At 44.4% G+C, this 14,904-nt stretch overlaps 1 protein-coding gene across 1 annotated transcript in view; it reads right to left on the bottom strand.

Moving 5' to 3' along the window:
• Positions 1-14,333, bottom strand: part of BEND5 (BEN domain containing 5) — a 674,083-nt gene extending 659,750 nt beyond the window's left edge. The window contains exon 1 of the mRNA XM_074221484.1: positions 14,237-14,333. Within this exon, the coding sequence (XP_074077585.1) occupies positions 14,237-14,270 (34 nt within the window). The 5' untranslated portion in view covers positions 14,271-14,333. The remainder of the gene's footprint in view (positions 1-14,236) is intronic.
• Between the last annotated feature and the right edge of the window lie 571 nt (positions 14,334-14,904).

The raw sequence follows: 14,904 nt of genomic DNA, 5'->3' as shown, positions 1-14,904 counted from the left end.
TCACAGACTTGAGGGTAGATATTTTATACAAGCTGATCTTACTATGCTCCTATTCTGCAAGCTAAGTCTCAACCAGCAATCACAGGAACAGAGTGGGAGCACATTGATGGGGGCTCATGAACTATAACATTAGGAAAACACAGGGCTACCAGTGGGGACCCGGCCTAGCAGTGTATTTAGGGGTTGGCACAATAGGTTCAGAGTTTGTACTTTATGTGGGGACTCATCTGGGATAAATATTGGGTCCTTCACCTTTGCAGGGACCTAATGGAAAGATTCTCCATCCAGGACTTTTGTCAGTGAACATGCTAGTATTTGAGAATCACTAGGTGTCACAGTGGATAGGGTTACTAGGCCTGGAATTAGGAAGAATCAACTTCTTGAGTTCAAATCTGGCCTCAGACTCCTCCTAGTTGTGTGAACCTGGGCAACCCTGTTGGCTTCAGTTCTCCCTATCGGTAAAATGAGCTGGAGAAGGAAATGACAAACCACTCCAGTATTTTTGCCAAGAAAAACCTTAAAAGTGGCTCCACAGAGTCAGCCATAACTGAACAAAAGAAAAAATAGCTCATTTTCCTCTTGTTTTACACTGAAATTGTACAAGTCAATTGTACAGTTTTTCCAGTATGCCTCTTACAAAGTCAGACCAATTTCTTTATAATAATTTCCACTTGTCTTAATGCTCTACAACAAAATGTTGTGGTATGAAAAGCAGGGATGTGGCATTCCTAAAAAGCTGATGCTTAGCTCCTCAACACTCATTTTGCTTTCTCTTTACTTTCAAGCAGACTAGGGATGCCAGTTTTGTAACACATCCCAGGAGTCTCTCTAAGATCTCCCAGCCTGCAAAGCCCTAGGATGAAGGCAGTCTACTGGCAATCCTCAAGGGTTTAATCCCTTTCTGAAAGCCTCACACCTCTTTGGGGGGTTTTCAAAGTTTATTTTTCTTTCAGTTAATGTTTGTCCCAGTAAAGGATGAGTCAGAAACTCCAACTAGATCACCCCTATGATGGCAGCCTGGGGACAATATCCAAGGCTCTTTGGGACAAGGACCCAGAGGAAATCTTCCTGAACATCCAAAGGATGGTTCAGGGACCATTTGGGGAAATTTTGGTGTGCCTTCGTGTATAATAGAATACCTAGAAATTTTGTCCAGGTACCAGATAAATGGCCATCAATGCTGAGAAAAGGAGAGGAGACTTTTCACTAAGACAGTTTATTTTCTGATCTGAGAATAAGAAAGTAATGGCCAGACTACCCAGGAATCTAATCCCTGTGAGGAGAGCCCTACATGCTCTAAGGGCTGTGATGTATAAAAGCTTCAGAGAGATAATTTCTGAGTAATTAGTCATTTTATTTTTTTTTAGGTTTTTTTGCAAGGCAAACAGGGTTAAGCGGCTTGCCCGAGGCCACACGGCTAGGGAATTATTAAGTGTCTGAGACCAGATTTGAACCCAGGTACTCCTGACTCCAGGGCTGGTGCTTTATCCACTACGCCACCTAGCCACCCCAATTAGTCATTTTATTAATTATTTCTAGTAGATAATTAATAAAAGGAGTTAGTGGAACTCTCAAATGCCAAAGATCCCTTGTAGAACCCACTCAAGGCTTATATGCCCTTGCAAGAGTGGGTATTCCTGAGGGTGGAAATCAATTTTGATTGGTTAACAAGTAATGAGAGAATGAAAAATATAATGAGAGAGGTATTGTAATGAGGGTCTGGAAGATGTGACTCTGATCACTCAGTCTTAGACAAAGAAGCTTCTCTCTTCCCAGACCACTCTAGTCTAGAGCAATGTAGTCAAAAGAGAGGCTATTCCACTTTTATTCACATCTGTATGACTTAAACACAATGAGCCAGAATTCACTACTTTCCTTAGAGTAGCATTTCATTACCTTTTGATTAAGTCTAAGTTTTCCCAGCTCAATCAATGGGAAAGGAAAAAAAACCTTAGTCCTAATTCAATAAATGGCTATTAATATAAGAGAATTATCATTTTTTTTCAGGGTTAAATATTTCCTTCTGAGAAGGGTGATTATTGCAAGTAGTCCAGGCAAGAGGCAGTAAGGATCTGACCCAGAATGACAGCTGGGTAAGTGGAGGAAAGAGGACAGGTGTGAGAGATGATGTAGAGATGGAAGGAACAAGATATGGCAAGTGATCAGATATGGGGTGAGGGAGAAGGATGGCTTCAAGGGTGTGAACTTGGGTGACTGGCAAAGTGGTATTAGAAAGAGAAGATGGGGCTTGAGAGGTAAAGGAAATGGACATGCTTGATTTGAGATATGCCCAGGACAAAATGATAAGGGAACAGAGCTCAAGAAAGAGGCTAGGGAGGGATGTGTAAAATCTGGGAGGTCAACAGCACTGGGAGAATAATTCAACCCAAGGAAGCTGGTGAGATCCTGAGAAAAAAAAGACAGAGGGAGGAACCAGGGAGTGCCTTGGGAGACACCCACATTTAAGGAGTGTGATATGGTGAACTCAATGTCAAATATGCTCACATACATGCAAAGGCCTACAACATATTAGAATTTTCTTTAAAAATGTAAAAAAGATGAAAGGTTGGTTTATAAGTGCAAGGTTCCCAAATATTTTTAGTTTCAAGAATCCCTTTCAATTAAAAAAAATATGTTGTGTCCTCCCAAGGCTATTTAGTATAATACATCATATTCTTTTATCTTAATTTATTAGATGCTTACAATAAGTAGAATAAGTTTTAGTCCCAAAAGTTCCAACTTAAAATTTATTATGTAATTACAATGGAAAAATTAAAAATGTTACCCTTAACTATGAAAACTCTAAATAAGGGGCAGCTAGGTGGCGTAGTGGATAAATCACCAGCCTTGGAGTCAGGAGTACCTGGGTTCAAATCTGGTCTCAGACACTTAATAATTACCTAGCCGTGTAGCCTTGGGCAAGCCACTTAACCCCGTTTGCCTTACAAAAAAAAAAAACCTAAAAAAAAAAGTTTGGGACGCTAGGTGGCATAGTGGATAAAGCACCAGCCTTGGAGTCAGGAGTACCTGGGTTCAAATCCGGCCTCAGACACTTAATAATTACCTAGCTGTGTGGCCTTGGGCAAGCCACTTAACCCCATTTGCCTTGCAAAAACCAAAAAAAAAAAAAACTCTAAATATAAAATTCTAAAATAATTACAGATATTTTATGACACTCTATAAGAATTTTTTTAAAACTGAGTATGACCTAGTAGGCTTATTATTATCTGCAAGATTTCATATTAAATTTCTTTATTTTACAAATATATTGAACATAAACAAATTTTAATGAAATAAGCTGTAACAGGAGATATTTAACATAATTTAATAATGTACATAAACAATTTCAATGTTGAAATTTTTGTGTACAATTTTCAAAGGTTGGCACAACACTAGAGAGTCTTAAATATTATATAGAGTTTATTTCAATATTTTGATTTAAAATAAGGATAAAATGAAAATGCTTGCTCACCCACATATGGTAGAAAATGGGAGGAAAAGTTTATAAATTTTCTTGCTGAAATGGAAATACATTTTTAGCTACTTCATTAACCAAAATGACAGCTAATAAATCTATATAAAAGATACTTTTCTCCTAATTACAAGTACTATATTAAATGATAAATGCACAGACATGAAGACATGTTCACCTCCTCATCTACCACTAGCTGTCCTCTCATAGAAACTCTACTAAGTGATTGACTAGTATGGCCCAATCAGTTCATGTGAAAAATCCTCTAAATTAAAAAGTAATAATAGCAGTTGGAAAGTTTACATCAGTAAACAGACTTAATACAACAATGAGAAGCATACAAGGTTTAATTCTGCAGACCATTTGTGTAGGTCCATGATGGTTTCAAGATGCAAGCCCAGCTATCATACAGCCCAATATTTGTGCGGCAACAACCAACATTTGTAGCATCTTGATCATGTGTTTGACGCAGCTAATGAGTTACAATTACATGGTAACAGAAGGAAATGTGGGAGCGATTCTGATGCCGTGTACAGAATGCAAATGAAGGCAGGCGCATCCATCTAACCATCTGCTGGAAACTGATTTGCGCTCAAATGTTGAACCTTCACAGCAGTTTGGAAACAATTTGATGACAGGTTGAGAGACTGCAAGAACACATTGTGCTCAGTCAGAAATGGTCAAAGTTTTATGTAATTCCTGTAGAAACACCAAAATCATTGTGCATATGATCACAACAATTTCAAATTGCTGCCGAAATAAACCTATAATGCTTCAGACATGAACAAACTGTTGTAATGGAGAAAAATATATTTGTCACATAATTAGGCAATCATTGGCTGCTTAAGGTACCATTAATGACTTTTTACTATGAACTCCTTGGACCATAGCCTCAAAACCACTAAATTGAAACCACTGGTATAAGTCAATAAATCTAATTATTTTATGCTGTCCCTGAGTAGTCTGCATGTCACTGTATATATGGCCAAACATTCAGGACCAAAGAGTTGTTTGCTCTACGAGCCTTGCTGCAACTTATCAAGGAAAAAAAATTAGACTTCCTAACCCAGTCCCAGCACTCTATTACACAAGTCAAATATGGTGAAGTGAGAACAGGTAAAAAATTTAATAAGAAAACTCAGAAAAGGGGGAGGCTTTATTTAGTGCTACTGGAAAGTAAAACATTAATAAAAAAAATTAAAATCCATAATCTTAAGACATTTGACTTAATCAAGAAGATAGAATTTAGCCATTTTTGTGATTCTTTGTGAACCTAATTTAAAAAATAAAATTGATCCAATCAATCACTAGACTTTGAAAGCATGTTATATTCAAAAAGAGGAATTCTCACAGGCTGTATAAGTAGTATATGTATGTTTTTCAAGGTTGATGAGGGAGAGGGAAGGAGAGTGATAAGTTTTGCGACTCTGTAGAAATCTTAAGAATACATATCCTACTTTTCTCCTCATCCAGGTCACATAAAAGTTTGCTGAAGAATCATGGAGCCCATTGCTTATTGAATTACAATCGTTCATAGCACTCATCAAATCCAAGGCTTCCATCCCACAGTTGTCCTTCCAGGTCATTTAGTTCAAGACTCCCATTTTACAGTTGAGGAAGTTGAGGTCCCAGGAAGGAAAGTGGTTTTCATGCCTTTTGCACATTAAACACAGGATAAATAACTGAATGGATCACACAGAAAAATATGCATGCATGAAAGAATGAATAACTGGTTGAAAGTAGCAGACACTGAAGATATATTTGAAATTTCCTCGCTTTTTTCCTAAACAACCTAGATTTCTAGCCATTTGAACAACCAGACATGAAGATCTGCCCTGCCGCTACCCCTGGAGACCTGCCTCACCATCAGTCTTACAAGTTGCACCTAAACCTACCAGGCCTTGCTTCTTCCCTGCAGCTACAATCAGCCAAGGTGTGCTGGTAAAGTTCATGAGAGAAAGGCCTGGCTTGCTTTCCTATTTGTATGCACAGTTCTAAGGACATAGTAAGCACTTTCTTAATAAAGGCCTTTTTATTCATTCATTCGTTCATTCAAAATAAATCCTGGAATCCAGATTAGAACTAAATCTCCTCATTTCACTAAGCAAAGTTGCCTCTTATAAAGTGAACTTGAATCTTAGCCAGGATCTCTAATAAGTTACACACAACATTCAGTGTTATGCCTGGGTATGTCACATTTTAATTTTTTAAATAGCCAGTATTTCAATTGCCTGTTCTTTCCCTTAAATGAAGAAAACCAATCAATTAAAAATATACTGAACTTACTATCATGAAAAATCTCAGTGAGTCTTAAGGTTAAACCCTAGAACATTGAAGTAAAGATTTCAAAGATGTTGCATGCTCTCTCAAAAGTCAATCTTGGCTCTCAGCTTCTGGCAAATGCTATTTCCAGGAAATCATCAGCAAATGCAACCAAGGTGATAATCCCCATAATGAAATATGAAAGAAATTTCCTTTTACACAGCTGGATCCCACATTACCAAGACTGAAATTTAACACTGCACCCCTCAACAAGACACCCACCAGATTTCCCTTGAGATCAGTTCCCTTTGAATGGTGATATTAAAATTAACTATTCCTTTGATAAAATCATGATTTTCTCAGTTTAATGCAATTTGAGGGAGAGGGAATTAAGAATTAGGTAACAATAATAATCACTGTCTTATTCAGGATAATTAGGTGAGGAGTGCTCAGTACTTAAACAGATCTGATTGCTTATCAATTTAGAAGTTCCCTTGCCATCTACTTATAGCCCATCCATGCCTGTCCAACCTGAACAACTCTTATTCATATCTCCCTTCAAATATGTCATATGAGGTCCAACACTAAGCATGAGAAAATGGTAAAGACAATCTTGAAGGCTTCCAAGAACTCTTGCAGACCTGAAGATGCTGGGACTTATCTGTAACCAAACTTAGACTGACCTGAACTATCAAACTGGTCAGCCTCCAGATGCCTAATAAAATACGTCCCTGTTCTATTCACATGCAGAGGCAGATTTAAAAACAAGTGGAAATGGTGAGGCCCTGGGTTTCTCAGACAGACAAGGGCAGAACTAGATTAATAAAGGTTACAAACAAGGAAGATTTTTGTAAGAGATGAAAGGGACCCCAAGTTTGATAGAACCTAACCCTCTTAACAGTTGAAAAAAAAGCAATGTGAAAGGTTCCAGGACATATCTGGTCTCTCAATAGTAAGTGGGAGAACAGGGACTTGTGCACATCCTAAAGTTACATTTATGACCCTCATTTTCACCCCAAAGTCTTTTGTCCTTGACTGCCCCTCTCCTGGCCTCTTTGGCACCCCCACGTGTCACAGGAAAATATCTAACCAAAACATGAGTTCCACATTCCACATCTGTAGTTTCCCAGGAGGGGAAGGCAGAAGTTTTCATCCATTCCTAACCAAAAAGGGGCCATTGGCTATTTGGTGCTGTTTTTTTTTTCATTAAATACCCCAGAAGTGAGTTTACTATGACACAGGCATAAATAGTTTGTTTCTGCAACTCTCACATCTGTAGAGCATATAGGGAGATTGGGTTAATTTCCTCTCTAGAGCTGTGCTAAAAAAAAAAGGTCAAATAAGACCAGCTCTCTCTTTTTTTAAGTATAGCTGTAGCTTTTAATTTTACATCACCTACATTTCACAATGTATCCCTCCACCCATCCCAGTCCCCTGAGAACACGTGAAGAAGATCAACAAAATTAACTGAGCCACCCAAAGATCTGGCATTATGTAGTAGATTCCCCCCCAGTCTCTGCAGAGAAGGTGCCTTCCATCTCTTCTGAAGCCAAGCTTGCGGCATTACACTTCTGCACTTTTCTCTCTGAACTTTCTTCTAGACTTGACTTGAAGCCAGAAGACTTTTATATGAGGCTCTGATTTTTACCAGCTGTGACAAATAATTGGGGAAATACAATTCCCTTTTCTGGGTTTTAGTTTCTTCATCCATATAAAATGAGATGAATAACTCACATTGCAATACTATTTTATTTACAATATAAATTGTGAGTTGGGTCATGTTACTTCATTCTACAGATAAGAAAGATGAGGAAAGAGGTGGTCACTGTGGCCAAGGTCCCACAGCCAATCAGTAACAGAGCTGGGACTGTGGCACTCTTGAATGATAAGTAATGAGAAGAGCTATTTAACTCTTTAGAGTGTGGATGGCCAAACATCCCACAGCAGAACCAGGGAAGCAAGCACAGACCAAACTGACATGAATCCAGGTTAACTCTTCTCGCCCTGGCTGCAAGGTCTGCTTTTCCCAATAACTTGTGCTGCCCAAGAAAGTTCCCTAGAAAGTGGGTCACAAGAAATCTTGACACTCTTTGTGCAGCCCAGGAGCCCCCACCCAGATGCTCTTGGTGTTGTTTCTGTTGGCATCCAACTAGATGTATTGGGAAACCTATTTCCCAGTGAGCAGGAACAGGTCTTGCTGGGCATTTTAAGTATTCAGGAATAAAACCCATTTCAAGGGTAATTCCAGAGAGGGAGACAGAGGAAAACATATGACCATAGGAATCATTCAAGAGATATTGATTACACTCTTTGAGGTCAGGTGGGTCTGTCAGGAAAGCTTATACCCAGGAATTGCCAAAGGAGACTGTGAAAGCTGGCTTGGCACATTATATCACAGCAAGGTTAGAAGAGCAAAGAGGGTTGGGAGACTTCATTAGCAACTCTGACTGTCTACCTGCCTGTGAGCTTGCCAGAGCTACCCCTGGAAACAAAGTCTAGGGGGGCTTTGGGTGGGGGGAGCTGTGGACAATGGGTTATTTGCTCCTCATGGTAACACATGTTTTCCTGGTTATGATTCAGAATGCAAAGAATTCAATGCAAAGTATATCCTAAGCACATCATGAGCCAAAACACCATGGATTATATGCAATATCTCTCATGAAAGATGAAGAGGTTTATGACAAACAATTCTCATGGCATATAGAGAATGTTGCAGGCCCCCCCCCAAGAAAGTTCATGCTGGCAGATGAGAAAGTTCAGTCTATTAAAAAAAACCCAAAGGGATGTTAGCAAGAATAGGGGGTACCACTTCAAAATGCCCCTTGCCCAGAAAGAAGACTGAGATGCTTAGAAGGGGGTGGGCAAGGCTCCTCGGAATCGCCAATAGAGACACCATCACAATCTGTAATTTTCTAGGAAGATTTCCAAAGTAAAATAATAAACTGTACCAGAAGAAAATATACCCTATTTTCTTTCTGGTGCTTTCAAGGTACCCAATCATTAGCCCCCCCCCCCCCAGGGTACATGTGAAGAAACTGAAAGCAGCATCTTCAGTTGAAACAATGCCTCTTTCCTGGATCCCATAAGATAAAAGGCCACCCAGTCAGTCAACAGGCACCTATGAATTATGACTATGGGTCAGACACTGTGCTAAGTTATAGGGACATAAAGAAAGGAGAACCTGCCTTCAAGAAAGTTATATTCCAATGAGGGGAAATAACATGCAGCAACTGAGTGAAAATGAGACAGAAACGGGCAATGAAAGTTCATCCCAGATGGATTCGCATTCAAACTGAAGGCCTAGCAGCCATCCGACGCAAGGTGGGCTTTGAACAGTCACCAAGGCTGCTTGTGGGCAAAGCCCTGCAGGCTGTCATGGGCTCAGCGAGGGGAACCGAAGAACAAGTTGACAGAGAGGGAAGGTCACTGAATGCATAGGGGGAAGCAAAGAGAAGAGTTACGAAAAACTTCAAATGCCAAAGGTATTTTGAGGTAAGGTAAAAGAGAAGTCAGAAAGGGAGCTCACTGAACAGGGAACTGATGTGGTCAGATGTGGCTTTAGAACAGGGGAGAAAAACCTTAAAGCAAGGAAACCTGCAAACCACCATGATCCTCCAGACATGAGGGGAGAATGAACAAGTGGGGAGAGATCAGAGGACACAGATCAGAGATGGACAAGAGACTGGAGGTGTGGCCAAGGGAAAGAGAGGGTAGAGGAAGACACCAAGGCTGAGAGCCTTGGGGACTGTGAGGTCAGTGGGGGTCTCAGTGGAAGACCAGAGAAGGGAAGGTTGAGGGGAAGAGTTCGGTTGGAGCCAGGTCTGGACTCCACTCATGACCACAAGAATTCTGTTGAGTATTACTTCTGGGGAAGCAAAACTTAACCGAGAAAACAAATCAGAAACTCCAAACAACCCACAACCTTCACAAAGACCTCAAGCAATCCACAAGCTTTATGGAGACCCCAAAAGACTCGCAATCCCTATGGAAACCACAACACCCTGCTTCCTGCATCCTATAAAAAGTGTGCTCCCCAACTGACCCAGCTCCCCCTTCCTTCCTTCGATGAATAGTTTTGCATTCACCTCCTTATACCAGGGGCCTATCTTTTGACCTTTCAAGTTCCACGTCAGACATGCTGAGTTTGAGATGCCAAGACCCAGGGAATCGGTACATTCACATCTAGGAAACATTAAGGGGATGTCAAGGGCTTCCACACTTACTTGGCAGGGCAACGCCAGTAATTTCAGATGGAGCTGCAGCTGTGGCAGAACATCCCCCCTGCCCCAGAACACCTCTGGGGGCCTGCCCAATGTTCGCAGTCAAGGAGGCTACTCTCAAGTATCGCAGATGAGAGAGGAGCCTCTGGACCACCCTTCTTCAATAGGCAAAGGCAGGATTTTTAGCCAGCATCTGGACCCAAAATAGGAACCTCAGTCTGTTATCTGAATGGGACGAGTTCTCCAGCATCATTCATTGAAGGTGACATTGAGCCAAGAGTCTGGGATGAAATCCAAATACATATTCAAAAGCTCCCAGATGCAGAGACATTATCAGAGGACGGTCACCAGACACTGGTGGTATGGTAACATGAAGGCCAGTCTTACATAATCTGGAATAAAGCTAGGGTTCTTTCCTACCTGATATCATCAACAAGGATTTTTATATCAAGCTTTTAATGTTTGCTAAGGCTTAGAGGAAATAGGACAAAAACTTTTAATAAGAATTATTAATAATAAAAGGTTAATTTAGATTTCTACGAATTTTTCTAGATATATTTCCAGAATTACTTTTTTTTTTGCAAGGCAATGGGGTTAAGTGGCTTGCCCAAAGCCACACGCTAGGTAACTATTAAGTATCTGAGGCCGGATTTGAACTCAGGTCCTCCTGACTCCAGGCTGGTGCTCTGTCCACTGTGCCACCTAGCTGCCCCCCAGAATTGCTTTTTAAAAGGATAAAATATATTTACACTTTAAAAAAATGACTTTTTTGGGGCGGCTAGGTGGTGCAGTGGATAAAGCACCAGCCCTGGAGTCAGGAGTACCTTGGGTTCAAATCTGGTCTCAGACACTTAGTGATTGCCTACCTGTGTGGCCTTAGGCAAGCCACTTGGCCCCATTTGCCTTGCAAAAATCTTTTAAAAAATGACTTTTTCTTCAAGCTATTAGAAAATATTGGAATAAAGGTAAACTTGTTTTATTTAAGTCCTATAAAAAGTTTAACCAGGACTTTAAATCAAGGAGTCATTAGTCTAGTAAAGCGTTTTTTTAAAATAAATCAAGAAAGGCCTACATTGTGTCAAACACTATACTAGAAAATGGCAAAAGGACAGAAAAGAAATAACTAATGGCTGCCCTCCATAAGCTTACTCTTCTATCAGAAGAGACAATGAGCACATAAGAAATAAGAAGGTATTTCCAGAAGAGGCATCAGTAGATTGAAGTCTGAAGAAAGATGGCAGCATCTGCACTGAGCTTTGAAACTGGGGCTTAGGAGAGGTAACCGATGGAGAAGTGCCCACGGAAAGGTCCAGAGGCACACAGCAAGGGCAGTTTGGCAAGTTAAGACAGGATGGTTTTCAGGTCTGAAGAGGTGAGTTAGCATCAGGTAATCAAGAGCTCTGGATGGCAACAGGAGTTTTGTCAGACCCTGGAAGATTACTAGGTAGGAGGACCCACAAGCCCGTTGGCCTTCTTTTCCACCCTCTCTGAATAAAGAGGAGAATGCATGTCTCTTATGTTCAAACTTTGGAATGATTGATTACGTTGTCACAGGTGACAGGACAGAGAGAAGGAATCTTGGGATCCCCGGGACCCTGCAGACTTTGTTTTGACCATTCATAAGATGAATCCATTAGCTCTCTCTAAGATTAGTATTCAGATCAATCTTACTATGTGCCCCAGGCAAGACCCTTAACCACAGATTATAGACATGGGGAAGGGATTTAAAACTAGAAGGACCTAAGAAATTCTTCCATCCTATCCCCTCACTCTGAGTCCCAGAGAAAGGAAGAAAGTTGTCCGTGGGATCAGCCCACAAATTCAAAATGAGGTCCTCTCAATCGAAATTCAATCTCTAAAGACCCTTCCTGCTATAATACGTTATTGAACTACATGAAATGCATTAAGAAATTGGTTAAAAACAAAACAACCAAAAAACCCCTTAAAGGTAACAATCCAGATAGGGTGTGCAGCCAGTATTAGAGAAATCCAGTGAGTGAAAACTGATTTTAGCCAGAGGCTTGACCCTGGGGGGGGGGGGGGGGAGCATACCCTGCTTCCATGGAACCCACACAAACCAGGTCCCAGACTCCAAGTGGGTCTTCCAGCTGTCTCAGGCTGTCAGCAAGGGTAGGTTGTTTGTTCATTTTGTTTTGCTTTGTTTTTTTTTCACTTATCTAGAGTCAAAATCTGCCTCCTGCAGCTGCTATGGATAAGCCCTGATTCTGCCCTCTAGGTGATGAGGGCGCTGACCGTGCAGGCCAGTCCTTAGGCTCTACTCAGATCTGCCCTTCATGGTGGCTATACTCCCACAGAGGCAGAAAGGCCCTATTTGGCTCCAATCCAACTGGAGAAAGTCTTCTTTGGCTGATCCCACCATTCTGTAGAGCAATTTGGAACTACATCGAAAGGACTATAAAACTGCATACCCTTTGATCCAGCAATTCCACCACTAGGTCTGTATCCCAAAGAGATCAAGAGGGGGGAAGGTCCCACAAAAACAAGACTATGTGTAGCCTTTCTGAAGTGGCAAAGCATTGGAATTTGAGGGGATGACCATCAATTGGGGAATAGCTAAACAAGTGATGGTATATGAAAGGGATGAAGTACTCTTGAAGTTCCTTTAGGAAATGAGCAGGCAGATTTCAGAAAAACCTGGAAAGACTTACATGAACTGATAGTGAGTGAAGCGAGCAGAACCAGGAGAACACTGTCCACATTAACAGTAACACCGTGATGATCACTTAAGAGAGACTTAGCTCTTCCCAGAAATATTGTGAACAAAGACAATTCTAAAAGACTTGTAAAATGCCTTCCACATCCAGAGAAAAAACTATGGAGTCTGAAGACAGACTAAAGCTTACTATTTTCACTATTTAGAAGTGGTTTTATGTTTTCTCTTTTTAGGTTTTTTCCTTTTTGTTCTGATTCTTCTTTCATAACATTTGTAATATGGAAATGTATTAAACATGAGTGTACATAAAACATGTATATCAGATTATTTGCTGTCATGTTAAGGAAGAAGGAAGGGAGAGAAAATGTGGATGTCAAAACGCTACAAAAAAAAATAAACAATTTTTAAAAAGTCTTCTGCGGTCCTCTGAGAAGAAGAGAGGATTAGGAGGAAGGTCAGGACTTCTGTTTCAGACCAGCTGAGTTTGAGAAATCTACAGGATAGTCAGTGGGAAAAAAGGGCAAAAGGCAATTCTGAAAACTGCAAAGGGATCTTGGAAACCTAGTCCAAGTTCCTAGGAGAAAACCGAGGCTCACAGGGAATGACAGGGCCTAGAATGGTGACTGCAAATCTGCCCCCTCCCCACATCCCCCAGCCCGTCCGGGCATGGACGCTGCCAAGCCAACGCCTTGGGAAGGCCCATCATCTCTGAGCCCTGGGGGGCATCAGGATGACTTCGTTGGTGGTGTAACTTGAGGTCAAGGTCAGTGACAGGGCCTGCCCCGACCTCTGCACTGGCATGTCAGAATTAGGATGAGAAGGAAGAAAGCGTCCTTGCCTTCACCAGCTCGGACTTTAGAGGCAACTACGCCGTGCCAACTCTGTGGGGTCACCCAGCCACGTGGGAGCCCCATAAAACCCATCCTTCTCAGTGCGGGCACAAGAGGAAGGGCAAGAGGTCTGAAGGGAAGCTCTGGTCCAGGCCCCGGGCACACGCGCCGGGGAAGGGCACCAACACTGGTGGGAATCATCTGGTCCATGCCTTCTGGAGCCCGTGCCCCGCTGGCCTGCCCGCTTGAGTCCAGGGCCCAGAAGCTTCTCCGGAGCCCTCCCCCCACCCTTCCTCGGCCGTGGCCGCCGGGTCTGAAGAGTGAGGGTCCCGAGCAAGGGGTCCGGCCCACGGGGGGAGCACAAGGGGCCGGGAAGCGAGGCCCTGGGCAGCGGGGCAATGCCACGGGCAGGGCTGGCATCGGGGCCTCGGGGAGCCCCACGCCGCCGCACACCAGGCGGGGCTGGAAGGGGTCGGGGCGCCCGTGGCAGTGACCCCGGCTCGGGGCGGCCGGCGGGTGCGGGTGCCCGCGACAGCCGGGGAAACCGAGGCAGGCGGGGCTGGGCACGGGCCGGGACTCGAACTCGGGCCCCCCGGGGACCCCGTGACCTCACGCGACCCGGCCGCCACACCCTCCCACGTGACCCCGGCCCCCCCTCCCTTCCCCCGCGCGAACTCGCGTGACCGGCCCCGGCGCCCCGGCGGCCCTTCCCACCGGTGACCGCGGCAGTGCGCGCACACGCACCCCCCCACGGCCACGCGCGCGCACGCTCACAGACCTGCCTCGGACGCGGTCTGGCTCCGCTCCGCCATGATGGCCGTCCCTCGGCCCGGTCCCGCGGCTCCTCGTCACGCGCGGGGCCCTCCGCGCCACACGCCGCGCGCGCCCCCCGGCCGTGCCCCGCGCGCCCCGCGCAGCGCCGTGCCGCGTCCGCCCCCGCCGCGTGCCCCCGGGAAGACGCCGCGCCGCCGTTGCCAAGACGACGGGAGGGCGCGGGGCGGGGCCCCGGCCCGAAGCCCCGCCCCTGCCGGCACCTGACCGGGCGCGGCCCCGCCCCCTCCGCCGCGCGGCCCCGCCCCGCCCCAGGCCCCGCCCCTGCCCCGCCCCCCGCGCCTCGGCCGGGCTCGGAGCCTGAAGCAGGCGCTGCGGGGGGCGGGGCGGGGGCGGCTGAGGGAGCCCCGCCTCCCCGGGGCAGCCACGCCGCGCCCACGCCGCGCCCACGCCGCGCCCACGGCCCCTGGACCCCCGGAAGCCTCGGGGGGCGGGAGCTGGGGACCCCGCGTCCCCGCCCGCCCCAGCCCACCCCTTGCAGCCCGAGGGTCCTGCTCAGAATCTTTACAAACGTGTTTCCAAAAAGTCACGAGTGGGGCGGCGCGCCGCGGCCCCGGGGGCAGGGGGACCTGAGTTCAACTCCGGCCTCGGACACTTATTATCACCTAGCTGTGT

The sequence above is a fragment of the Macrotis lagotis genome, chromosome 2, assembly GCF_037893015.1.
Source record: "Macrotis lagotis isolate mMagLag1 chromosome 2, bilby.v1.9.chrom.fasta, whole genome shotgun sequence".
Taxonomy (NCBI): domain Eukaryota; kingdom Metazoa; phylum Chordata; class Mammalia; order Peramelemorphia; family Peramelidae; genus Macrotis; species Macrotis lagotis.
This window is presented reverse-complemented; position numbering and strand designations above follow the sequence as displayed.